General features: G+C 40.7%; 2 protein-coding genes and 1 long non-coding RNA gene across 17 annotated transcripts in view; all 3 read right to left on the reverse strand.

Annotated features, from left to right (window-relative positions):
- Positions 1-1,708: 1,708 nt before the first annotated feature.
- The window catches only part of LOC103129595 (ankyrin-2-like), a 200,855-nt gene continuing 175,313 nt past the window's right edge, over positions 1,709-27,250 (reverse strand). For all 15 annotated transcript variants that reach the window (XM_016665234.1, XM_016665238.1, XM_016665236.1 and 12 more), the window contains 7 exons: positions 24,634-24,694; positions 13,076-13,168; positions 12,408-12,491; positions 12,154-12,318; positions 7,747-7,935; positions 7,511-7,602; positions 1,709-3,195 (listed from right to left, as the gene is read on the reverse strand). In XM_016665234.1, coding sequence (XP_016520720.1) covers positions 2,985-3,195; positions 7,511-7,602; positions 7,747-7,935; positions 12,154-12,318; positions 12,408-12,491; positions 13,076-13,168; positions 24,634-24,694 — 895 coding nt within the window. In that variant the 3' untranslated portion in view covers positions 1,709-2,984. The remainder of the gene's footprint in view (positions 3,196-7,510; positions 7,603-7,746; positions 7,936-12,153; positions 12,319-12,407; positions 12,492-13,075; positions 13,169-24,633; positions 24,695-27,250) is intronic.
- LOC107834238 (uncharacterized) lies at positions 4,014-7,504 on the reverse strand. Its single transcript, XR_001660025.1, has 2 exons — positions 6,353-7,504; positions 4,014-6,040 (listed from the first exon to the last, which is right to left on the reverse strand). It is a non-coding gene; the product is annotated as an uncharacterized LOC107834238 (long non-coding RNA).
- LOC107834236 (uncharacterized) lies at positions 13,175-19,730 on the reverse strand. The gene is made up of 2 exons (XM_016665244.1): positions 15,274-19,730; positions 13,175-14,696 (listed from the first exon to the last, which is right to left on the reverse strand). Exons 1-2 carry the CDS (start codon positions 19,336-19,338, stop codon positions 13,740-13,742), a joined length of 5,022 nt encoding a protein of 1,673 aa, XP_016520730.1. The 5' UTR covers positions 19,339-19,730; the 3' UTR covers positions 13,175-13,739.

The following is a 27,250-nucleotide window of genomic DNA, read 5'->3' on the forward strand; positions in this document are numbered from 1 at the left end:
CATATTCATATATTTAACTTGTTCCCTGTGCCTTTTACCACTTAACAGATTAGTGAGTGAGCAGAAGCTCTAAAACACGTCCCTCCACACACCCTTGTATTTGCCAAAATTGGAATTGGCAGGTCAGACTTCCAGTCTTACAAAATGGAAATATGTCAAGTTGAATGCTCATCAATTAGAAACAAAATATAATTCAGACCTTTCTAGTACTTTTCTGTCATAAGAGTGGATAACATTTAAAGAAGTAAATTTCTTTCTATAATGACCTGCATCCTGCTGTTAAAAAATAATGACATCACTTCCTGTTGGGCACACGTACAGTTTATTGTTTTGCCACGTACACACTGCAGCTGCTATGCCTTTTGATGTTTCAGGTGCATTTATTTTAAGAATAATTCAGTCATACATGCCCGCATAGATACTTGCATTGTTAATATGGATATATTGAGATCACCATGGAAACAAGATGCTTCTATCAAGTTGCTTTGGACACCAAGTTTTGTTCTGCCATTCTATCACACTCAGTGGTAAAGTAAAACATGAAGTGAAAACTGCACCTAATCAGTCTGGTCAACAAAACCAGAGCACGAAAAACACACCATGTCAATTTTCAGTATTTACATTCAGCTTTTGAACCCTTTCAAACACACATCCAAACACACACTGTCAGCTCAAGGCGCTGCACGTCTAAAAATGATGGGAATAAATAAGAAAGGAAAGATTTGTGATGACATGCAGGAGTGTTGGAAAGAGCCTGGACATCGGCTGCTTTTTGAATGAACAAACAGTGCCTCACCTTTGTGACCTAAGAAGGTCACAAAGGCCATTTCAGGACAATCAAATAAATAAAGCTGATATAAAGAAGACCATCTAAAATCAAAACTGTTCTTCAGTCAAAATTAAATCTATTTAGTGTCAAACTAACAATTTAGCCCCCTACGTCCCTCTGCGTGATTATATAGATTGAAAAATGAGTCTCAGCTGATCAGTCGGACTGATACCAGCCGCTTGTAACTATTTTCTATAGAAAAGCAGATGTTCAGCTTTGCAAGCAGTGAAATGGATCACATTTTATAATTATTACAATGGCACCTAGTGACGTCTGAGCTCAACTTGCTTCAGAGAACCTGATTCAAACCTCCTGAGTCTGCTCTGCTGTCCACTTCAACACAATGCATAACATGCATTTTGTCGCAGGGTGCCTGTAATGCTCCCAGGCAGAGGGGGGCGCCAAACACACAGCAGATAAAGAAGCAGAAGACAAAAACAACAAAGCTAGTTTTAAAGAATTCCACTACCCACTGTTGTGGTGATAATATTATGTAAAATAAGGTAAAAGGCTGCATAAACTGTTGGACTGGCTGCTGGAGGTGAGTGAGGTGTACAGCCTGGCCCAGGACTACTCAGGAGAACGTCAACAGATTACCTGCAGCTCGTTGGAATCACAGCCCTCTTCATTGCCTTCAAGATAGAAGGAATTTAAAATCTGAGTTAACGATGCTTCTTTGGGAAGAATTCCTTCCCAAAGAAGCTGAAGAGGAAAAATCTTTAAATATAGGATTTTTAGAAATTCTTGTTCAGACAAGCATTTCTAAAAATCCTATATTTAAAGATGTTTCCTCAGGGTTTAAGCATCTTGGGTTTGCAGAAACTGAAGGAACACCAGAACCTAGAAGTTGAAATCTGCTTTGTTAATTATTTGCTTTTGTTAATTTGTCTTTCTAAGCAAACTCATGTTGATAAATTGCTATCCTGGTAAAAAAAACAAAACAAAAAACCTATGCTTCGCTTCGTTCAGAGGCTCTTGACTGGCTATTGAGACACGATTGCTTCCTGGACTGTGTTGAAGTTTTCAATTTTACCCAACTGCTAATGTTTGCCCGTGACATATGTCAGTTCTATGCTAAGAAGCTTTCCAGCTAGTGCTGTGAACAACCATCTTCCACTGTGAAGAGAGAAGAGCTGAACAATACAGCTGTTAATGTTAATTTAATATGTGAAAGCTGATCAAGACAGACTGAACGGCTTCCTTCTCTTCCTCCGCTGCCATTGCTGAAACTACAGATGGACTACAATTCTAAAACAGTGTCACTATTTCTGCTGTTTGCTGATTGGTCTATGGGAGAAATGAAAATGAGCACTGAAGGGAAATAAGAATCAAACGCGATGGCCAGGCTAATAAAACATCACTTTACTGCACATGTAGTAATGACTACTGATTACTACCTCACACAACCCTTCAACATTCCATTCAGCAGTTTCTTCATAAACTTGTCTTCAGAGAAATCTGACTTAGGTTTTTCTCTGTTAAAAGTTTGGAAATCTAACTTTTAAGTGCTGAGAACATGCAACAGTTCTCAGTAATAGGTAGTAGAACGTAGGGGTGGGGAGAGGTGCTCCAGGTGCGTTGACACATTCCTCATCACTACTTTCTTTTTCAATAAACACACTATTTACAGTCACATGCCAGACGAGGCTCTACAACGCTACAATGTGACACAGTGGACTTAAACTGAAATAAGGGTTGATGCATGAAGATAAAAGCTATGATCATATAGGTTTGGTTCTGAAACACACACACCATCACCATTTTATTATCTCCATGGAACAGTAATTTTATGAGTAATTTCTCCAGATATATGAGGACATGTACAGCAGGTTTTCATGCTGTATTAAATGCTAGGGTTAGGGTTGATTCCTTTCATCTTCTTTATGTATAAATCTTTACAAGAGTTCTTGAAGAAGAGGCCCATGAACATCATGTTGGTGAGTTGAACCTCCAACACGTCGGAGCAGCTGAACACTATGAAATAAAAGATCTAAAACTTTGAGAGGTGCTTTCTTTGGTCAAAATTAGAGCAAATGGAAATAAATATTGTTAAAGACAAATCCTGTTCTGAAATCTACAAACCAACAACTGGAGAGGAGAACATCTGGCTCTGAGAAAGAACGTCACCAAAAGTTTCACTGGAAGATGTAAGGGTTCAGTCATGGCTCTCCTGCTCCTCTTCCTCGTCTTCCTCCTCCTCCTGGTCATCCTCACAGTACCTTTGGAGCAGGTGGTGCAAGTGCTGCTGCAGGGCATCGGGCTGCAGAGCGTCCGGGGTGTCGTCCAGACGTTCCAGGTGTACATGCTTCCCCTGGGCATCCCTCACCACGGTCCTCTTCTGGGTGCGTGACTTATACATCTGGCTTCTGCAGGAGCAAGCAAACATGAAGAGGAGTGAGACAGATAGTCAGATCAGGTCAGGCCCTGAAAACACACAGACCTGGAGGGAAACATGGAACGGCATGTTATTTCCCTGATTCGGTAAGCAGAAATGGAATTGGGAATATTTTTTTTACCACAACTGAGTGGAACTAAATGAACGACAACTGGTCTGATCCAATTTTATTCAAAAACTGATCAAAACTAAGTCCTAAGCATTTCTTGTGCTGAAGACATCACTACCAAAATTCTGTCATAAAACTCTGGGCTGATCAGATAACAGTCAACCTGCAGCTGAGACACAAAAGCTCCGACTCTTTCTTCTAACCTGCTGGCTAGGAACATTTATTTCAAAACCTTCACAGTGTTCACTGGAGAACTGACAGAAAAGCGGCCTCTTCATTTTTTTGTTCCATCAATTTTTGCCTTTTGGGATATTTGCTTTGGCCTGATTGACAATCGATTCAAAGTGAGACTGTTCCATTTTTGGCATGAATTAGGCGTTTAAAATAAGGCTTTTGGATGCTTTTGTAAAAACATACAAAAGCTCAAGCAAGCGTTTGTATGCTTGCTTGAGCTGATTGTGTCGTGCCGATAAAATAGGAATCAATTCAGATTAATGAATAAACTATGGCAAAATGACATGGAATACTGGAAAATAACTTCAAAGCTCCCTAAAAAAGAAAAATCAATTTTGCAGAACCACAAATGCAGCACAACAGTGCTGTAGACCAAAGTATCCTTTTTTATCTTTTAGCTAAATTGCATGCCAGTTAAAGAAATTGGTTATTTGCTGAATAATTCAGCTGCAAAGTTGTGCTATTGTATTAATAAATCCTCAGACTTGATAAGAAATCAGTGCGTCAGTGATCTTCTGCTGGTCTGAATTCATTCCTTTGCGAAAGAATGAGTTTGACTTATAACTCCAGAGTTCCTGGAATCATAAGTTAAAAACTAAAGAATATTTAATTTCATTAATAATTTAATTGACAAGAAGTTATTGGTTACAATTACTAATAATTACATAAACCAAACACAGATGCGAGTTCGGATTCCCAACAATCTTGATTCTACCATTTGAGGTTGGTACAAAATTTTTGGTTTCCAGAATTCTGATTTCCAACAAAACTAAAAAGTTCACTTGATTAATCTGCTGCCATACATCATGTGATCAGTGGGGACACCACAAACTAAAACGTTAGTTGTGTTAACCCTAAAGTATGAAATTGTATAAAGCTTTAAGTCCTGAAGACCTCAAAGTGTTTCACACTACATGTCCTTAGACCAGAGGCATGATGGCGTCAACCACTGTTGCCATCATTCCATCCAACTGCCGCTAATCCTAAACAGTAGTTCCACTAACCAACACTACTTAGCGTAAGTTAATGCTACACCAAGTGGAAGTTAATTTCTAAAGTGCCAAGTTAAATTCAAATTAAACTCCCCCCTGCAATAAAACTCAAACACTTGAAAGATTATAACCCTGAATTTTCAGGGTTATAATCTTTCTGGATCATGATCCTCTGAATCATGACCATTTGGATGATTCAGAGGAATCCTGGGAGAAAGTTATATGGTCAGATGAGACCAAAATAGAACTTTTTGGTCTTAATCCCACTCGCCGTGTTTGGAGGACGGAGAATGATGAGTACCATCCCAAAAACACCATTCCTACTGTGAAGCATCATACTTTGGGGTGTTTTTCTGTACATGGGACAGGACGACTACACTGACTGGGGCCATGTCTCGACTGGGGGGAGATTGTAGGGAACAACCTCCTTCCCTCAGGTAGAGTATTGAAGATGCTCATTGTTTGTGGCTGGATCTTCCAACATGGCAATGACCCAAAGCACACAGCCAGGATAACCAAGGAGTGGCTCCACGAAGAGCGTATCAAGGTTCTGGAGTTTTAGATTATGTCTCTCACAGTGGACAAGCACCCAAGATGAAAACTTCAAACCTCTCCATGATTTCTAAGTGGGAGAACTTGCAAAGTCGCAGGGTGTTCAAGTACTTATTTTCCTCATTCTAATTTTGATATTATAATTTACATGGCCTTACACATTGAATTTATATCTTGTTCTAACTGCCTGTATTTTATTTTGTTCTTTTATTCTTGTACGCCAAGTTTCATCAAGTTTTGACATGGGCTTGGCTTGACAAAAAACGGAAAAAGTTCAAGGGGTATGAATACTTTTGCAAACCACAGTAAATGTCTAACTGCTTGAAGAATTCTTAAGTCATTAACTAAAACTTCAACACAAGATGTCAAACTTTATTCAACTGATAATTTCTAAAAGAGCCAAGTGCTTGAGAAATCAACCAGAAACATTAATTTAGTAAAAACTAAGTGCACTAAACATTCTCAAAGTTGGAAAAAGCGGTAAATGAAAAGTCGACTCCGCTTTAGCCGAGTAGTGGAAGTCTGCCTGTGATGAACATCCGACTTAGTGCAGTAATGACCTCTCATTACTGCACTGGACATACTGCACATTACCTCTCATTGGTTACCATGGAGACTAAAGGTAGGCTGGAGTACAGACAATACTGCTGACATTTTAGAAAATGTCTTGATACACACATAGCAGGAATTAACTGATTATATATTCCAAAGCAGTTTTCCTCTATTTTATGTTTCTAATATAGATAAACCATTACTATATTATTTTTAATGGAACTAAAGTCCCATCTTATGCAGAGCATTGCTGATTTTCATGCTGAAATGAAGAAGATTCTGGCTGCAGAAATTTTTCTGGTTCATTTCCCTTTGGGATCAATACTGATGGATTGATTAACTGAATTCATCGAATGATGGTCTCTTATGAACCCAACCTTTGACTGGTGGATCTAAAAATGCCACCACAGTATTTTGTTTTTGTTTTTTTATCATTTGCAGTTCGGCATGTTAATCTGTGTGTATTTGTAGTGCTTTCCTGAGGTGGGGACAGGAGCAGTAATGACGAAGCGGAACCTTTGTTTGGGGGGCGTTGCTCTCAGGTTGGTTCTGGGATGGACTTCCGGTTTGTCTCAAACGCAATCTGGATGTTAACAACAGCGCTGGTCGTCATTGCTGACTCCTGGTTTATTTTCTCTTCAGATTGTGTCAACTCTGTTACAGCAGTTCTGACACCCAGGACCTGTAACATTTGCCCCAAAACCCAACCACAAAACCCAACTTCAAACACAAAGACTGTGTATTGATGCACAGCCATGAATTACTGGAGAAGGTTCATGAGATAAATTTCTCTCCACAACTTGCATCTTAAGATCCCCTCTATGAACACCATGAAGAGAATTGTTGAGTCAGCTTTGATGGAGTCCAACATTGCGTTGGGGTTAGGGTTAAGAGTGGAAAGGGACAGAGCAGATTGGAGTTTTCGAGGAAGCTTAGATCCTTCAATGATTACAGAAAAATTGCCTCCTGTGGAGAGCGCATTCTCTTCTGCCATCATCTGTTGGGTTAGTTTAGCAGCATCAGAGACTTAAAAAAGTCCAATAAGCAGATAAAGAAGGCTGGTTTTGTGACGGAACCTCTGAAGATTCTTCAGGTACACCCTACTGATCCTTGCAATAGTCATCAACATCTATAACAACTTCTTGATGAATCTTTAATAGTTTGAATTACATTTATTTTCCTTTGGGATTATTACAAATTGTGACCATCATAGCAGTCCTGCTTGTAACACTGAAGATACGTGTCAACCACAACAACCCAGGAGGACTGGGTCTTCTGGATCTCAAAGAAAATGTACCTTGCTGACCAACAAGGTGCTTCTAACAATCTTAAGGCTCTGACGGCTAAGTGCTCCTTTGGGAAGTTCTCCACTCAGATCAAACCAAGCTTGGAACAAACCCTGTTTTCCTTCTTTGAGGAGCAGAATTATTTGCCATTATTTGTCTTGAACAAGTAGACCAAGGACCAAATTACTCACCACACTTGCCACATTTAAATATTATGGTTTTCCGGCTCTCTTCAAAATCGGACACATTTCGTGACATGTAATACTGCTCCAGTATGCAGTAACACACCTCCTTGGTAGAAGCTCTGACAGAACAGCAGACTTACAGCAAAACCTTTAGAATGTGCCTATAAGTGAGTTTAGTTTTTCATAGAATTTGTATCTTGAGCCAAGAGCTATTGCTGATCAGTTAGTTCAAAACTGGAACAAATGGTAAGATCAAGAGCCAAAACTTTACTCTTTGCATTTATTAAGCAAAGTTTAAGCACTGAAGGTATGAAGGGGAAGTCACACCATGCCTGTGGCTAACAGCTTGTCTTCAGAGTATTGCTCATAGCCCAACCTTTTAACCACAGAACCGTCCTCCTGTACCATCTCCTTCTCTACCACATGAGGCAGCAGCACTTTGCCAAAACCTCCAGCATAACTCAATGCCTGGAGGGGAAGAGTGAGGGAGAGGAGACACATCAGGTAGAGAAACTTCTGCTCAGCAAAAAGGTAACTGAAAAACATCACACCTTGCACAGATAAGAAAACAAGCAGATCAGAATCTCAACTTTTCCATCTGAACACGCTGACCTTTTCAAAGTCCTCCTGGGCTGAGGGGAGGTCTGCAGACAACAAGGGGTCTCCTCTCTGCTTCTCCATCCTCTCACCCCTGACTACGGTCGTCTTGACAACTTTGCTGACTTTTCGACCCTGAACAGGTTCCACCTCAAACTCTGACACTGTGGTGGCACCCAGAGCCAGGGGTTCGGAAAAGGTCAGCTGGAGACAGAACAAAAACACACCAAGAACTGTTGGGGAACTTCAACATGTGATAGTTAAACACAGTAATAGATCGAATTTCCGAGGGACACAGCCAGGGGTGGAAATTAACAACCCTTTCTCTCCAAATGGTGGCTTCTCTGAAGGCGCTCAGAGTAGCCTGCAGCGCCTTCAGACTTTTACCCACGTAAAAGTCTGAAGTGGCGCGTAAGCACCGCCACCGTGGCGGGTTGACAATTTGAACAGGAAAAAAAACTGCATCTGTTTGAACTTCTGTCCAGGGGAGGACTGGCCGTCTGGAGTGCAGACTGATGGACATCAGTCTGTATATGGGGCGGCCCTAGGGTGTCATAATTTTTTTTTTTTAAGTATATTAAATATTTTTATCGACCGCAAAGGCCCACTGGTTGATTTTATTGATGGACATTGGGCTTATCCAATAAAATCCCTCGGTACTCCTTGCCCCGCCCCTCCCCTAACCCTAACCATTATGCATATAATGGTTGGCTATAGTGACCAACCATTATATGCATAATGGTTGGCCACCATTATGACAATTTAACGAAAATGGAACTTCACTGTCAGTAAATTTCCTATGTAAAAATCTAAGAAACATTGTGTGCTTTTCTTTTTGAGCCCCCCTGAGTCAAAACTTTGTAGAAACACCTTTGACTGCAGCTCTTTTAGGGTTTCTTTCTACAGGTGTCAAACTCCAGTCCTGGAGTCTAAAGGCTCCCTGCAGCCTTTAGATGTGCCTCTGCTGCACCACCTGAATAGAATAATTAGGTCATTAGCAAGGCTCTGGAGAACCGATCTACACAAGAAGGAGGTAATTAAACCATTTCATTCCAGTGTTTTGTACCTGTAACACATCTAAAAACTGCAGGACAGCGGCCCTTGAGGACTGGAGTTTGACACCCTGGTCTACAGACTGACATTATTGGACATCCTTTAGTTTAAAGTCTGTCAGATTGGATGGAGAGTGTCTGTGAAGAGAAATTTTGAAGTCTTGCTACAGATTCTTATTGTCATTGTCTTTGTTTGAGCATGGACCATCCGCCTTGATTCCTCAAAATAAAAGTCCAGAGAGGAACCAGTCAACACACGTCTGCTTAACAAAAACAGACGTGTGTCTGTTTTCAAGAGAGTGGCAGCATCATGGTGTGGACCTGTTTTGTCCCAGGGGAACTGGTGTACTTCATAAAATAGATGCCATCATGATGGGAAGACCATTATGTAAAAATACTGAATCAACATCTAAAGACATCTAAGGACAAAGGGTCCAAATGGCTCTCCCAATGAGACAACAAGGGGTCTTCTCTTGTTGTCTAACCCTAACCCCCTAACCAGCCAAAGTGGCTTAAAACACAGTCCATGTTTTGGCACCACTCAATTCTACCCACCTTATTCCTAGACCCCATGAGGCTTTGCGTGATTTATGGGCGCGACTTCCGCTGCTAACCAGAACCGCAATTTGTTTACATGTTAGCAACTCGCTAACCGGCTATCCACAGAGGTTTTATCCTAGAAAATATGTGGGAACTCCAGCTATCACAGCTTACACGTAGCAATATTATTTTACCGCTAGCTACAGCTAATGCGGGGAGGGATGGTGACTTGAAGAAATGGCCGTAAATAACCCACACTAGCAAAGTTAGCTACTTCACTGACTCAGTTGCAGATGCGGGTTTTCTTCCCTTGGCTTTCTATCCACACAGTGAAATGAACACACATAAAGCATTTTGGGTTCTCTCTTCAAGTTTACAATTTTTAACCAAATTCTTTTTGTTTCCTTATCTGTCAGTAAGTGATGAAAACTACTGCCTTTGTTTTGGAAGCACGTTCAAGACACACCTGTTGTTGCAGCCACAAATTTAACTTGGTCTGATTATTGAAGTACAGCCACGAACAGAACAACGGCTACCCAAGCTTTGAAAGGGCAGACACTTTCCAGTGGCAGGTTGCTCTCTATAACAGGTTAATGTGGGATTCGGTTCGGTTCTGGTCCAGTGGGAACCAGAACCGAGCGCAGCAGCTGCGGTCATTTCTCCACTCATTTGCAGCGACACTCAGCAGGAGAACCTTGAGATTCTGGTTGTGATGGACTAAATGAGCCCAGATATTTTATTTTGTCTTATAAAAAATGTTCCTGGCTCAAACATAATGATAAAGACTGTTGAGGAAAAATGATTATTTTAGTGTTTAATACAGTTAATCTTATGGCATGTGTAAAAGGTATATTGAGTCATTTTGATCAAATTTCTTAATTTTGAACAGGTTTGTGTTAATGATTTAAAAACTAACCTATTGATGGGTAAGTATTCAAAGTACAGAAGGAAAATAGAGATCAAAAAGGGAACTCTCACTGAGGCTCCTGTTGTTATCAGAGGACAGGAGGTCATAAAATTAGCATCTGCAGGGAGGCAGCATCACTTGGATGAGCGGGAGAGAGAAGTTTGCTCGGTTCACTTCAAAAGTCTTCCAAAACTAACATCTGGGACGGTGTAAAACTGAATACAACATAGAATGTTTAAAACCACTAACATTTAATTTGTAAGACATTTTTCTTAGTTACTAATAGCATGCTTTTAATAAAAATTGTATTATCTAGTTTTAGAATTACTAATCTAGTAAATGATGAATGTATTTGAAAATTGTATTATTTGTGACTATATCAGATTCAAATGGAAATGGTGTGATGGAAAATGTTTTACTTAGTATTAGAAAATTGCTCAGGTTTATGGTGAAAGGGGTTTTGGAAAATGATTGTGTTAACTTTTATACTTAGGATTGAATGTTATATTGGATAGGTTAAAAAAGGAATTTTACTCCATTCTATTCTGTTGATTGTATGAACCACTTTTTAGTTTAAGGCAGGACTCAATCTTTTGAGGTGCTGAGTGCAGAAGAGCAAAACTGGGTTTGTGGAGATAACCCTGAACTAAATTACCGAATTTAAGTTTGTTCCTGAGAATCTATGTAAGGAGAAGAGCGGGAGAGACTTCAGATTTCACAGTTATCTATGATAACTATGATACTTTTCTTATGTTCTTCTTTGCCCAGATGGCCTTAAAACCACAGGAGTTCAGGACAAGCTCTGCTCTCCTTTTGTTAAACAAAGGGGACAAAATGGCTTTTGATCTTGGAAGCAAATTGTAAGGAGGCTCTAACTTTTAAGAGGGTCCAAGACAGCTTCCAGTTGGTCAAGCAGAGATACGCCTTATTTGAACATATTAAAGAGGGAAAACACGCCTTTAATATAAAAGTTTGTACACAGGAGTAACAAATCAGATTGCTGCCTTATTTTGCTTTTTTTGCATCAGCACTCTCCAAAGACGCGTCTTTGCCTTTTTTCTTACTATCCTCTTTGTCTCAGGTAAATGAATGTATGTCTCTGTTGTTCTGTTGTCATTTTATGTGTTGTCTTCTATTTGATTAAACGCTGTAATTCTGTGATGTCAATACGCATTGTTTTTCTCTGTGCCAACACGTGGCCGTCGTGAGACGACCCGGGATCATAAAGGAAGAGAGAAACAGCCAAACTTTTTCCAAAATTAACTAATTCAGAAAAATCTTCCTTAACAAGACTCAGATCATGAACTTTATTATTTTTTATATACAGACGAAAATAAAATTTATATCACACCAAGCTAATATGTAGTTCTGGTGTTTTACACCGTTGGCGCTAATAGCAGCTCAGATCTCTGACCAGCTTCTCTGCTTTTCTTTTTATTACTGTCAGTTCTTCAGAGAAACGAGCTGCTAGCAGCTCTGCTAAGTCATTCTGTTACAAAATGTAATGATCATGTTTCTGTCGCTCCCTGAGATTAAACTCACAATTACGATCTTCTGTACTGAGCAGCTCTCTGATAGCAGACGGTGTGTCCGTGAACAAGTTTAACCGAAAAGAGAGCTGTAACTTCTATCATGTATGTAGATTAGCAAAAAACCCAACAAGTTACAGTGAAATACTGCTACTTCCGGTGGGCGCCGGAAGTAAGACCCATAATCGTTTCCCCAGTAAGCTTCCCAGGAATAAGGTGGATAGATAATTTGTGGGTGGATCTGTAATTAGCAAATAAAAAACAATGTGTTCATTGGAACAAACCCTAAACACAAAGTTTAATCTGATTTAATTTCAGAAAAAACGTTGTTTTATTTGGTGTATGTAAGGATCCTATTCCAACTGTAGATATATGCCCAGGAAATGGGACCCACCTCTTTCTGGTCTCCCCTGCTGTGAAGCACAGTTCTCTTTGCCACTCTGGACACAGCATCTCCCTCCTCTACCTTCACCATCTCCTGGTGGGAGCCATCAATGCTCACTTCCTGTGTTTCTGACCCATCCGGAGACATACATTTACGAATCACCTTCCGCGTGATCTAGTGATGATGAATGCAAATGGACAATTACGGTGAGAGGGTCGGCACCCTACTGTTTGGAGCCTCTGTTATTGTCTTGTATTTCTTACCTTCTTCACTACCATGTTGCCATGTTCATCTGTGTACTTCTCTTCAGTCACAGTCTGTGGTGGAATGTCTGGCAGTATATCCGCCTGCAGAAACAAATCAGTTGCAGAATACCATTGGTGGCAGTCTACCTAAGATGATCTTGTCCCACCTGGGTTCAGGCAAGGCTGTCAGACTCATGCAGTTTCTATGAAAGTTAAAACAGCAATTGGATCTCAAGTTTGGTGGTTAATTTCCTGGTCAATAATATTTCTTTAAATTATAGTTCATGTGTTCATTTTTTTTTCTTGGTAGTGAATTTTTTTTTTAATCTGCTTTAGTTATTCAGCAGTTATTTGATAGTGGATAATAAACCCTTGGTTTTATTGGTAATCAGCTCTCATCACTCGTTACATTTTAATTATCTCTTTAGTGAGTGGAAAACTGTTTATTCTTTAAACTGAAAAGTTATGAGAGTATGCTTATGGTTTCCAGTGACCTTACCCTCACTGAAAACATTTTTAGATTTTAAAAGACAGAAGCTTTTCTTAAGAGGAATGTTGTACTAGTTATTGTTACAATAAATGTTTTGTCTTGAAAGTTCAGTTTCACTATATAAAACTTTTAAGAACCTGTAAAACCCGACCACCCACTCCACCTCCTTGTGTTGTTGCATCATCTTTTATGTTACCTGAATGATTATTCTGCGTCGGACCACTCTGGTGGTCAGCACCTCCTCCTCTGAGCTATCAGAGGACAGTGCTCCTAGCTCCTCTGCTATCTCCTGGAGACAGCACACAACCAGCATGGGTGAATGTCATGTGTTCTGCAGTAGTACTACAACAAACTGCTACAGGCAACCCATGCTTAGGCTTTTCTCTTAACCTCACACTCTTCTGTCCTTGTAAGGGAAATAAATTCAAAATGCTGTACATAAAAGTGATGTGAGATGAAGAGAAGGCACAATAAAGCAACAATGTTCAACTAAAACAAACATGCAGCAATAAGAGCCAGCTTATCTACTGCTCATGATGATGAATTGAAATGTCAAATGGGAGAAAGAAATGAACTATTCAGTGTTTTCATTTTTGACACTAAGGGGGGAAACAACATGCGCACACACCAATTGATGCAAACAGTGGTGCATGTAGTAGAACTCTTCAGAGCAGCTTGTTAATCTCAACTGTGCATCAAAGTGAACAACTGCAAATACTTCTTCACAGCATAAACATATTTGCCTTTTAAGTTTATGCTCTTGTGCACATCAGTTTCATAAAATCAATCTAGGTTTTTTTTCTACATCTTGTGTGCAGCAGCAATTTGAAACTAGGCAAGTCAGAAACCAGTGCTCATGCTCATCCTCTTACCATTCCCAGGAAGTCATCATCATCGTAAAACCCAGCTTGATCTCTAGATAGAAGCTGCTCACAAATGGGAAAGCCACTCTCTGCAGAACACTCCCGTGAAACATCTGAATCATAAGCAAATTCACCAAGACTTTCACTGCCAGAAGACAGTTGCCTTTTAGGTTCTACTTGAAGAAAACGTTGAGTGGTGTGCTCAGGGTGGACTTTCAGTAGGCCCATATCTGAACTACTTCTTGGGTTTATTGGAGAGTGCTCAGAATAATAAGTTATCTCATCTTCTGGCATCACATCTTCTGGTTCAAAAAAGTCTTGTTGGCAGTCAAAGAATTCTAGCTCTGAATCTGATGGATGTGGAGACTTGGCAACCTCACTTGATATCTTTTGTCGGTTGGTTGTAGTGTTTGGTTCAAATTCTGATGCTGTTCTCTCGAATTCAGAGAGGACTCTCCTAAAGCCTAGAGAAAATGCAAAGTCTTTGGTGACTTCTGACTCTTCGCTGACGGTATCTTGAGAGGCAAATTGTGCTGAGCTGGGACCACTAAACACCGGAGACACTGGACTCAAATCATCGGAGAATGCTTGGCCACATTCAGAAACTCCCAAGGCTTGTTGACTTGAAAATATTGTCTTATAATCAGTTGGTAGCAAAAACTCATCTGACTTGGGTGAAAAAGGTTCATTGGACTGAACTTGCATAAAGTCACATGTGTCTGGATTCTGTCTGGACACATGGGACTTTAAACTTGAAGCTTTCTCAAGAACAGACAGTACAGGAGGAACAGTTCGGTGTGTTTTGTATGAAGTCTGGTCAGGTGGGAGTATGGGATCTGATGTGATTGGCTTATCATCAAAGAACAGCTCTGTAGTTTTACTGCCACCATTTGTTGCTGCTGTGACAGGAAACTGGTTGCTCTGGGTATCAAATGTTCGAAAGTCTGGGGGAACCTGGAATGAAATGATTTATGTAAGTTTATTACATCTGCACAGAGGTTATGTGAACCTCTGAAAGCCTTTTAACTCATTAGTGCCACTGCACAATTTAAATTAAACTTGTATTGTTTCCATCACCCATCAGTCAGTTAGACCTATATAATTTATATCTAAGCCAGGGGGGCCCAAGTCCAGTCCTTGAGGACTTGCAACCTTTAGATACATCCCTTTTCTAACACATCTGAAGCAAAGGAAAGAGTCATTACTGAACCAAATGGCAATTCAGTCATTTGGTTCAGGTGTGATGGAGAGGGGATTTATTTAAGTTAAAGAATATTAGTTCTCCAGACCTGGACTTGGTTATCATGGTGTAAGAAAATGTTGCAGTATTTCATCATCAAACAAAAATGAACCAGAGGAAAATAGGAAGTGGTTAGTAATATTAGCAACCCAAAAAAGATCCAAAACTCCTTCAAAGTATCAAAGGCCCCTGTTCCTAAAGCGTTAGCCTGGCATGTCCTGAGTTAAAAGCAGTGTGTTGTTTTTGAGTTATCAAAAGGTTATTGGTTCATTCTCATGCTCTATGTCTTACCCTATGATGGCCTGGTTTGCCCTGTAGTTCTTCACCACTTTTTTGTTGGGTCTTTGTTTCCTTTTGTTTTGCATCTTTAGCTGTTGATGGCTTTGGAGACAAGTATTCTCTGGCATCTTCATCTGCTTTTGATCTGTGGAAAATTTCTTCTTTGCATATCCAGAATTTTGACTTGGATTCTGTCATTTGTTGCAGATGAGGGCAATGTTCTTTAGCAGATTTAATGAGTGATGATGACACATCATCACTCATGTGGGGTGAAACCTCTGAACTGAGCTCATCATCAAAACAAAATGTCTTCTCAGATTCAAGGCTTGCAGGGCTCAGAGGTCTGGGGTTATCATCAGTCCAACATTCAACGGGTAAGGCTACAAACTCAGAGTCTGATGACAAAGACACAGGTGAGGGTGATCTATCATAGGAAGTAGGATACATAAAATAAGAAGATAAAATTCTCATAAATTCAGGAACTGGTGAATCAGGCAATAACCAACTGAACTCATTGATGGATGAAATGGATTCAGGTGAGGAGGGTCGACTAGTGTTTCCATCTGACATATCAGCAGAATCACTGGATTCAGAATCTGAGGATAAGATAAGATGTCTCACGGGGTACACCTGCGGTATTGGAGCAAACTGAGGGATGGGAGAGTCTGGAGAAAGTGACCTATTCTGAACCCATTCTGAAACGGTTTCTGGAGTTGATGCTCTTTGGTCAGACATGGCTAACTGGAAAGACACAGGTCTGTACTCAGGCAGTGACTGAGATGACAAAGGCCTCTGACTCTCATCCTGATTCTCAGACAGAGCAAATTCTGGAGATGAAGGCCTGAATTCTAAAAAGTCTGGATTCAGTTGCAATAAATCAAGATCTGAAGCTTTAGATTTAGGAGATGATGTAGTTCTGAGATACTTGACACATTCGGAGAATACCAACCTCTGTTCTGGTAATGTGGCATCTGGTGAGAGGGGCCCAAATTCACTGACAGATTTTGCAGATTCGGGTGATACTCTAGTGTCTTCCACCTCCGGTAAATTTGGACTGAGACATTCTGGAGATCTGTAGAGATTATTGCTCTCTTTGTCAGATACTGAGGTAGATAGCAAAGGATTATACCACAACTGTGTCTCTGATGATTCAAGCTCTAGCTGCTTGTAAAGAGCTGTTCCTGATAACAAAATGTGTTCAATCATTGGACGTGGTGATTCTGTCAGTTGTGTGTTGTTCATTGCTCTTTTTGTTTCTGTAGCAGAGAACTGATGAGTAACTTCTGAATGTTTTAATAAAGATGATCGATCTTTGTCATTTTTGTTTTTTATTCTATTGTCATGTTGATTATTTGTAACATTCCTTTCACGTGTATCTTTGTTACGAATAAACTGCATGAAAGCTGTTTTACTAATAAAGGTTTCTCCTGCATACTGAGGATCTCGTACCTGAGAAATCAACTTCCATAGCTCAGCGTCATAAACAAGACTGTACTGAGGTACAGTGGCAGGTGGGAGAGGCTCAACTGATGTTTTTGAAACAGTGCAATCACTGGTTTCAACCAGTGATGATTTGGGTGCTAAATGCTCTTCTTTCTCTGACTCCAATGATTCTGGTGAATATGTCCTCGCTTCTGCATAAAATGGTATTGATAACTGTGACATTTCATCAGAATATGAAAATTCTATTGATGGATAGCTTGTTACAATCACAGCAGATTCCACAAATGTCTGAGTAAAATCAGATACTGGAGATTCAGGAGGATATTCAATATCTGACCTTTCTGACTGAGGTGACACTGTTCTTTTGTCTTCAAGCCCTTTGTCAAATGAATAATATACCAAGTAATATTCAGTATCTGACAGCAGAGACTCGGGGGATGAAGCCCTAGTGTATGTTTCCTGTATTACAGTCTCAAGTACATTCTGAGTAAAAGAAGGAAGCGGTGAGTCTGGTGATAATCTTGTGTTTTCCTCAATTGACTCTGGAGATTCACTTCTATTGCTTGTAAGTGACATCAATTCACCAGGTGACATGGATTTGAATTCTGGTATGGACTCAGTTGAAAATGACCTGTCTTGAATCTGTGACTCTATCGACAGAAGAGAATCTTTCCTATGTTCAACACCAAATCCCATTGTTATCAAAAGTTCACCTAAAGCGTACTCAACATCTGAGTCAACAGACTCAGGGGACGGTGATCTATAGCCAACATTTACTATAACATGTTCTCGCACTGCTTCTTTGTAATCAGATCTTATCAAGTCTGGAGACTGTGCCCGGTTTTCATCACCAGATGAAACACCTCCTGAACTTGGAGAAGATTGTCTGTTGTCATACAATAATGACCCCAGGCTTAAAACAATATATTCAACCTCTGAACAAGTTGACTCAGGGGATATCGACCTACTTCTAAAAATTGCCTTGGGTAGTTCAAACACTGGCTGCACCAGGTCATGTAGAGGAGAATCAGGTGAAAGCCTGATTGATGTTAAAGATTCTGGGGAAGAAGATCTACTTTCAGTTAAGCTTGGAAACTCTGACGGCATTTCTAAATCTGAAAACACTGATTCAGGTGACGTGGACCTTAGTTCCAAGTTAGGTATTATGGAGTCCTGTTGCCTAAATATGGGAATAGGTGAATCTGGCGAAAGTGGTCTCAGCTCTTCTTTGGATATTCTTGAACAAGGAGATTCTGCTCGGACTCCAAAAAGCCAAGTCATACACAAATCAGTCTCCACATCTTCCTCCAAGAACTCAAACTCAGGAGAAGTGGACCTGTATCTGACCGTTACATTAGAAGATAAGGCTATGGGGTACAGAGGTAAAGGAGAGTTGGGAGACAAACATCCAAGCTCATCATCTGACTGTCCTGATGGGAAGTATTCTACACTGTCCTCAAAATCTAAAGTCTGTGAAATTAAAGGGGCATATTCAACTTCTGACGCCTCTGATTCAATTGATGATGACCTGTTGTAACTTCTCTTATGATGACTGTCAGAAAAGTCCAGAAAAGTAAAGTCAGGAACAGGTGAATCTGGAGAAAGCAATCCATATTGACTTTGAGGTGTTAGGGATAGAGGTGATAGGGGGCAATCATCTATCATCAGAGAGGAAGATAATTCCATTTCCAAATCTGAATACACTGATTCTGGTGAAGTAGACCTTGAAACAAAGAGTGAAACTATGGATTTTTCTGGTATTTGAGTAAGTGTGAAAATGGGAGAATCTGATGAAAGAGCATCAAACTCTTCTTTGGATGTTGTTGAACCAGGAGATGTCGCTCTGTCTTCAAAAAGCCAAGTTGTACACAAATCAATCTCCAAATTTTTGTCTGAAGCCAATGACTCAGAAGATGAAAACATTACATTCATGTGACATATTTCAGCACGATTACGTGTAAATTCAGGAATGGGCGAGTCTGGCCTCAATTCGTCTTGTGATATTGAAGAACCAGGAGTTACTGCTCGGCCTTCAAAAAGACAAGGCACAGATATGTCCAATTCTAAATTGGTTTCTTCATTTGAAGATAGTGAGGTTAGGGATGAAAAACTTAAAGCTAAGTGTGAATTGGAGGACTCTTGTAGCACCTGAGTAAAATCAGGAATGGGGGAGTCTGGTCTGAATTCAGATTCAGATGGTGAACCAGAAGATGCTCCTCTATCCTCAATAAGCCAGGACTTACAAAACTCTATCTCTAACTCCTCATCTGAATACACAGGAGATGCAGAGCCACATATTAATGTGTTTTCCTCTGTGTGTGTGTATTGATGTATTGGTGAGTCTGGGAATAAATGTTGGTATTCATGCAAAGACAGATTTGACTCTGGGGAATTTGGTCTTTCTTTAACTTCATCTTCAAACAGCTGAGAAATGAAGGGAGCAAAATCCAAATCTGAATGATTGGATTCAGGTGATGATGCCCTGTAACAACTGTAATCAACATGAGCAACTGAGAAAAGTTGTCTAAAGTCAGGTACTGGAGAATCAGCTGGAAGATTTTTGTATTCACTACCTAAGGCTACAGAGTCAGGAGATAGACACTGTTCCTCACACCACGTCACCCCCCAATTCATTTCCACCTCCAAATCTGATGACACTGTCTCTGGGGAAGAAGATCTAAGCTCACAGCATCTATTTATGGATTCCTGTAGTGCTTTCCTAAACTCTGGAATTGGAGAATCTGGGGAGAGCGCTCTGAATTCATTTGGAGAACCAACAGATTCAGGGAATGTTGATTTGAAAATGAAAGTCAGAGACACAGGTGATATAGACCTACACTCTGACTCAGAATCAGATGACAAAGGTCTCCTTTCATGCTTGGCTTCTGACTCAAATGCATCTGGTATGCTTTCAGTTTGCCTCGATATACTTATTAGAGGAGCACACTCCAAGTGTGAAGAAGGAGATTCTGACCTGAATCCAACAAATGAGGGAAAACGTTCAGTTTCTTCTGCTTTGAACTGACTTACAGTTGAATCAAGTAATGAGGTCTGACATTCACCTTTTGGTATTACTGAATAAGCTGTAATTGACTCTGATACTGCAGGCCTGAAATCTGGGAAGGGTGAATCATGTGATATTGCACTCCTGTCATCAACAGATATTGCTGAAGTCATTGAATGATGTGTGCTTTCACTGAAAGTTGTGAGCATGCAATATTCTGAATCTTCATCTGACACAGTTGATGCTGGTGAATCTAGCAGAGACTGAGAAATGTTGAGGTGTTGAAAGGAAAATATGGGATCTTGAGAATCTAGACACAAGTTGGAATCCGATGTTTTAGCACTTGTAGTCATTTCCAAAAGAGACAAAGATCTGGATTCTAATTCTGCATCGCCTGACCTTATATTATCCTCCAACTCGCTTGTTCTTACTACAGGGGATTCTGGAAAATACTCAGTTCTGGTGCCAACATATTCAAAAACTCCTGTTTTACTAAAGAATGTCTCCCCACTGTACTGAGGATCTCGTACTTGAGAGATAAGCTTCCAAAATTCTGCATCAAAAACAAGTCTGTAGACTGGTACCCTGATTTCCTTTAAAGAAGTAGAAGTATTGGTCTGTACTATCACCATGGTCCCAGATGCTTGTGATTCTGATGAGTCAGGTCTCTGTTCTGAAATAGATAAGTCTACATCTGATTCTGCATATTCAATATCTGACATCACACAGTCTAGATCTGAAAGAACTGAACTGGGTAATAAGGATCTCTGTTGTGTGTTCATATTAACTTTTACTAAAGTGTGTTCAAACTCTGGAATGCATGAGTCTAGTGAAGCAGGACAGCTTTTCTTAGCAGAATCTATAACAGACTGTCTGCTCTCATTAAATGCTGATGTTATAGACACAAACCCAAATTCAATATCTGACATAGCAGAAACAGGCGATGAATGCCCTTCAAGTGAAGCCAGATCAGATTCTACAAGAATTTCTCCGAACTCTGCAATGGGTGACTCATGTGAAAGTGGCCCGTGTTCATCCATGGAATCGATAGATGGAGGTCGGCTCTCACCAAATAATGATTCCAAAGAGACAGGTCGAGACTGCATGTCTGAAGCCACTGAAACAGGAGACAGGCATCCATCCAGAGTGGTTGAGACATGGGGGTCCAGTAAAACCTGGCTAAACTCTGGGATAGGGGATTCTGGTAACAAGAGGTATGTTTCATTAACAGAATCTACTGAAGAAGATCTACTGGCATCGAATAGCAATTCTAAAGAGACACAGCCATACTCTATATCTGAGGTAACAGAAACGGGTAAAGAATATCTACCTTGTGCAGACAGATCATAGTCTTGCACAACTCGTTCAAACTTTGGTATGGGTGACTCAGCTGAAAGTGACCTATCTTCCTCAAAGGAACATATGGATGGAGGTCGGCTCTCACCAAATAATGATTCCAGAGAAGCAGACCCATAATGCATGTCTGAGGAACTTGAAACAGTAAACACAGATCCCTGCAGGGTGGTTTGAGGATGGAGGTCTGTTAAAAATAGGCTAAACTCAGGAATGGGGGATTCTGTTGAGAGAGGATAGTTTCTGTCAACAGAATCTACAGATGAAGGCCACCTGTCACCATATAATGATTCCATTGACGCAAAACTGTACTCTGCATCTGAACACAATGAAACAGGTGAAAAGGATCTCTCCCATAGTGTTAAATGAGTTTCTAATGAGCTTTGTCCAAACTCTGGTACAGGAGATTCATGTGAATGAGGTTCGTTTTTATCAACAGAATTCAAAGATGGGGGTCTGTTCTCAAAGGGTATTGTTGCCAAAGAGACACATCCATACTCATCAGCTGAGTAGACAGAATCATTGAATGAAGATCGGTCAGATATCTCTCTTATAAAAGATTCTGACAACATTTCAAAACTGGGAACAGGAGAGTCGATTGATCGTGTCTTATTTGCACTGACAGATGATACTGAATCAGGAGATGATGGTCTGTCCTCAAAAAATAAAATGTTTAAACCTAATTCTATTTCCAGATCTGACAAACTTGATTCTGGTGACACTGATCTGACACCACGTATTGAAGCATCTGTGAAGGAGGTCTGGAACTGAGGAATAGGGGAGTCTAGTGTTAAGGCTTGGTGACTACCTGCAGATCTGCCTGACAGAAAAGAGTCTGGCCTTACCATTTCTAGCAGCATTAGCGATTCAGGTGACGATGGCTGGGATTGCGCTTCAGAGTCAGGTGATAATGACCTTTTGTATATTTCTACTGACAAATAATTGGTTTGATCATCAATAGCTTCTGAATTTTCCTGATTATAGTCCAACAATGTGTCATAAAATTGATGGTTTCCTTCTTTGCTTCTAAATGTTTCTCTTGAATACTGAGGATCATGGATTTGAGAAATTATCCTGGAAGGCTCTGCATCATAAGCTAAACTGTAGCCTAATGGAGGCTCTTCTGTTTTGACTGCAGGCCAGAAAGCTGAAAACTCTTCAAGTGTGTCTGAAGTTGATAGTAATGAGCATTTAAGATCCTCAGATGTAGGTTGTTGAGACAAAGACGGTAAGGATGTCTCACCGAACATTTTCATTCTAACTGATGTAACACATTTAACATTCACATTTGATTTTTTTGCCTCTGAATAAACTGGAGATAGTTGTGTTTTACTGCCATCAGTTGACAGAAGCTTTGTTTTTTCCAGGGGTGGAGCAATGTTTTGGTCTGACTCTGTACCGTCAGCTTGTAGCGACTCTGTTTGGGATGATTTTTGTTGTACTAGTCTGGCCGACCTTTCTTCCGTCTCTGTTCTTTGTGTTGTTTCAAATTTACCAAGACCCGATTCTTGTGGAATAACAACAGTTTGTGCAAATTCAAGTGCAAACTCTTTGTGAAGAATTTGGTCTGTTTCAGGAGAAGTCAATAATCTATAATCAGTCTCAGAGCCACAAGATTCAGGAGATAGTGGCCTATCCTCAAAACATGACAACAAAGGCATGGCTTTGTACTCAACAACTGACAATACAGATTCTGTTGAGGATGCGTAATAATTTCCTAGAACTGCATGATGTGCAGAGGACATATACTGTGGTATTGGAGAATCAGGGTACAGACACTCATCAACTGTGTCTGATTCAGGAGAATGCCTTCTAATGTCTAACAGTGTGGACTGTGGTGACATCGGCCTGTATTCAGGCACTGAATCTGAAGAAACAGATCTCTCTTCAACATTATGCAGAGAAATAACCCAGTCATCATCATTTTCACATTGCAACTTTGTTAGTGATTGTTGATTTTTCTGTGCATCACATAACAATGATTTTAGCAGGTGATCACCAGTTTTGGAAGCCAAAGTTATATTTGCTGGTTTAATGGAGGAAGCTGTGTACATCTCTGATAATTCTGCTGACACAGATTCATCTCCAGATTTAACAAGAGAAGGTGATAAAGCTTGGTCTTTATGATGAAACAGCGCTGAAGACATTGAGCTGGTTTCTGTGCCAGGGCCAGATAATCTGGAACTGTGGTCTCCAAGAAAAACTGGATCAGGCCAGTTTTCTGACTCTGGTGAAGATGACATACCATCATACTGAAAAGGAGATTGTCTAAAATGTTGGGCAGGAGAGTCTGGTGGAGATAATGAGGTGACCTTATGGAAACCATAATAATCAGGTTCAAAAAGTGAATATACAGTTTCAGAAATAATGGACTCAGGAGACGATACTCTGTCCTCCATGTTAAAAGTTAATGAATGCGGTGACATGGACTGCTCACCACTATAGACACTGACTGATGATACTGCACTTCCGATTGGTCTTCTGTTTGAAACCATTGATCTTAATGGTCTTTCTTCCGCATCTGATGTTAAGAGCAAAGGAGTATGGTTTGACCTTGGGGCTGCAGTCCCATCCTCTCCAAGTTCCCATGATAAGAGAGGTGGTGGAAGCGGGGATAAGGGTCTAAACTGTGGCACTGGAGAATCTGGGGAAAGTAAATTCAGCTCATTTACCGATGAGACGGACTCGGGTGAGGAGGCCCTGGACTCGCTTAGGAGTATTACAGTATCTGGAGAACACTCAGGTGAGCTTTGAAGGTCAGAAATTATTCCAGGCATTGATTCATACTCAGGCAGAGATGGTGCTCTGAGTGACTTTGCTTTTTCAAAGCTATACTCAACCCTGGATATGCCTGAAACAAAATCTACTGAGTGAAAATGTTCTCTCTCTAATTCTATGCTACCCTTTGTGAGGCTATGAGTTGCCTGAACTTCATCTTTTCTGACTGCTTGAAGGGGTGAATTCTCAGCTATTACAGAGAGATCCTGAGCCTCTGAATCCATGGATTCAACACCATACCCATACAGGACTTTATAAAGTCGGGGTGACACTTCATCCACACTTACTGTGGCCATTTGCTTGGAATGCGTGCATTCTGTCCTGATTGTGAACCCTGATGTGGGCAAAGCAAGCTGTTCACTCTTAGTTTGTTGTGCTGCTGATCCTTTTTCAGAAGCCTCATTAGGTTTTGTGAGTTCCATAGAAAGTTTTTTAAAGTCCTGTTCAGCTTGCTCATACTCAAACAAGCTGTCACCAAAATCAGTCATGGACAGCGGTCGGTCTTCACAAACACCAGTTCGTGAGCTGTTGAAAGTCTCTCGCAGCGCTGATGGGGATAGGTAATCTGTGATGTCTCCTGTAAGAGTAGTTCGTAGACACTCCAAACTCCACTCCTCGCCCCCCTCTGCCCCTTCACTGTCAACAGCTCCTTCATCTTCACATGGTTCAAAAGTGGATTTAGGAAGTGGGGTGACCTGGGCACACAACTTAGGCCCCCCTTTGTACACAGGGTCTATCACGTGGGAACGGAGGTTGTAGGGAGAGGTGCGGTACAAAGTGAAGAAAGGACTTACTTGCTTGTAACTCCCAACATGTACCAGGTCTGTCACTTCTTCATATATACTTTGTGATGAGCTGCAAGAAAACAAAAATGTCACATTTGTTCATGCAGTGAGATTAGGAAAAACCCAAAAGGAATCTGTACAAATACATCATGCATATTAAAAGGTAAACATAAATTTCTTGTGGATGTCAAAACTGGTCACATGCCTTTCATATACCTCAGTGCTGAGCCTTGGTCAAAAAACAGAAAGGATAATTGTCATTATTTTTATGCAGCTTTTGAATGTTTTTTGTTCTTAAAGGAAAATGTTATGATCCTACTCGGTCATAGTTTCAGAAATGGGAACTTGAGTTTGTAACTTAGTGTTTTCACACCTAGTAGTCCGGCAGACTTGTTACATTTCAGCTGGTGCATTGTCTTTACACTGCACTGTGTCAAACAAACAAAAAGCTTTGAAAAACATGTTTATCCACTTACCTGTGATGTTGCTGCACCAAAAACCACTAGGGGAAATTACACAAAAACCTCTGAACAAGACACATAGTGCAACTCCCTCCCAAAATAGCTTAAAGTAAGGGAGTTGTGTCAGATTTTAGCAGTTGTAGGATTTCTCTTTTGTTTTCAGCTAAAGAGCACAAACCATTGCTCCTTTTAGTGCATGACACACGTTTGCTTTAGTTGTATTTACCCATCCCTTACAGTCAGTCTACTTGGCTTTCAAAAATGCATTTGAACCCCACCAGAGTTCACTTCAACCAAACAGAGACCTAACCAGAGTTTCATTTTTGGGCCAAAAAATGAAACTCAAAGTTAAATTACACATTCACAACTTCCCATTCAAATTGGACTTTCTTGACCCAGAAAGTCCAGTGGTAGTCTACTTTGACTAGAGTTCAAGTAAAAGTAGACTAAACAGGGATGATGTGAATGCACCATTAGACTTGAGTGGGAAAAACTCAATGTAGTTTCACAAACTAAGGATGAATTGACTGGGACTCACGCTTAACATACAGTAACTGCAGGGTTTCCCAAGTGTACTATACGCATGGTGGCCAGTCAAGCTATACTTGCCCCCCCACCAGGCTAAGCGTTGTTTGTTTTTGTTTTTTGAAAAAAAAAAAAAAAATATATATATATATAATAAATAAAATAATTATTATTTTATTAATTTTTTTAAAAATGAGTCGGACTGTAAGAGTCTCTGTTGCGCCATATTTTTATTCCTAAAAGATGGTTTATAGTTGATGCATTTAACAGGCCACAAAGCTGGGCACGCGGACCAATCACAGCACTGATGCCTCTGCGCGTTCCCTCATGCTGTCGCTGCTTGATTTCTGAAGTTTACCTCAGCACAGAAATCTGAAAAACCTATAAAGCTCAGGCAACCAAAACAGTTTCCCTTTGTAAAAATATACCTATTTTTATTTGAAGATTTATTTAAAAATTAAAATCCTCTTTTCCTTAATTTATTCAGCACAAAATAAACCAAGAGAGAATGAAACACTCTGTTCTCGCGTGGTTTTAAAGTCACATGTCAGACGTCTGACAGCGTTGTTGTCAAAGCCTTTATCAAATGTTTATTGTACCATCATTCACTCGTATGCCTTTTTTTTAAGGTTTTGTTGGCTTTTAGAAAGTAGTTTGACAGGAAAGAGAGGAGGAAGACATGCGGCAAATATCGCCAGGCCGGGAATCGAACCTGCGACCACCGGCATGAGGACTAAGGCCTCGATATATGGGTTGTGCTTGGCCCCTGCGCCACCACAGCACCACCACTTGTATGTCTTTTTACCTACAGACGTGCGATTGTTGAGTCAAACGTTCTAGCGATCACACGGTTTGAAGTGGGAACTGGTGAGTTTTTTGTTTGTTCGGGAGCTAGCATGCTAGCACTAGCCTCCCACCATCGTTTGAGTTCGGTCAATATTGTAGCAGTTAAAGGGTACTGTTATGTTGTTATGTGTTTTTCCCATGAGGCTTAGCGGCAGAGAAGAGGGCCGAACCGTGAGCGAAAAGGCCATCTGTCCGAATGAAAAGACCTGTGTGTTCCGCCATTAAAAGTGTGAATGTTCTGGCTATCCGACTCCGTGTGTGTCTTCATTGAGCCTTCAACGGAGGTTACATTGGTGTCAGAAGTGGGATAGCTGAAAATGACATCGTTACAGAACATTGAACGGCTGCTAGCCAAACTGGAAGAAGAACTCGCTTTCACAGAGGAGCAGCCTGGCTCGGAAAGATGGAAAAGAAGAAGCAAATTGCCTTTGTCAAGGCAGGCGGAGGAATGGAGCACGGAGGAGCAAAGCGCGGGGAACACTCGAGCCAGCAGCAGCCGAACAGACGGAGCGAGCGCTGTCCGTGGGCGGCCTTTGTTGAGGCTGCTAGGTGCCCGTGTCCCTGCTTCCCCACCTACCATCGGAAGGCAAGAGTCGGAGGAGAGGATTACTTGGGAGGAGGTTCCCCAACGGCGTCACCTTCCAACTTTACCCAAGCTCCCGCGTTATAACGGGCAGACAGCACTGGATGGTTACCTTCTCCAGGTTGAGATGGCTGCCGAACTGGGTGGCTGGTCCCCAGAGGAGACAGCGCTTCAAGTCGCCTTGAGCTTAGAGGGGGGTGCCCTACAAGTG

Source organism: Poecilia formosa, unplaced genomic scaffold (genome assembly GCF_000485575.1).
Source record: "Poecilia formosa unplaced genomic scaffold, Poecilia_formosa-5.1.2 Scaffold558, whole genome shotgun sequence".
Taxonomy (NCBI): domain Eukaryota; kingdom Metazoa; phylum Chordata; class Actinopteri; order Cyprinodontiformes; family Poeciliidae; genus Poecilia; species Poecilia formosa.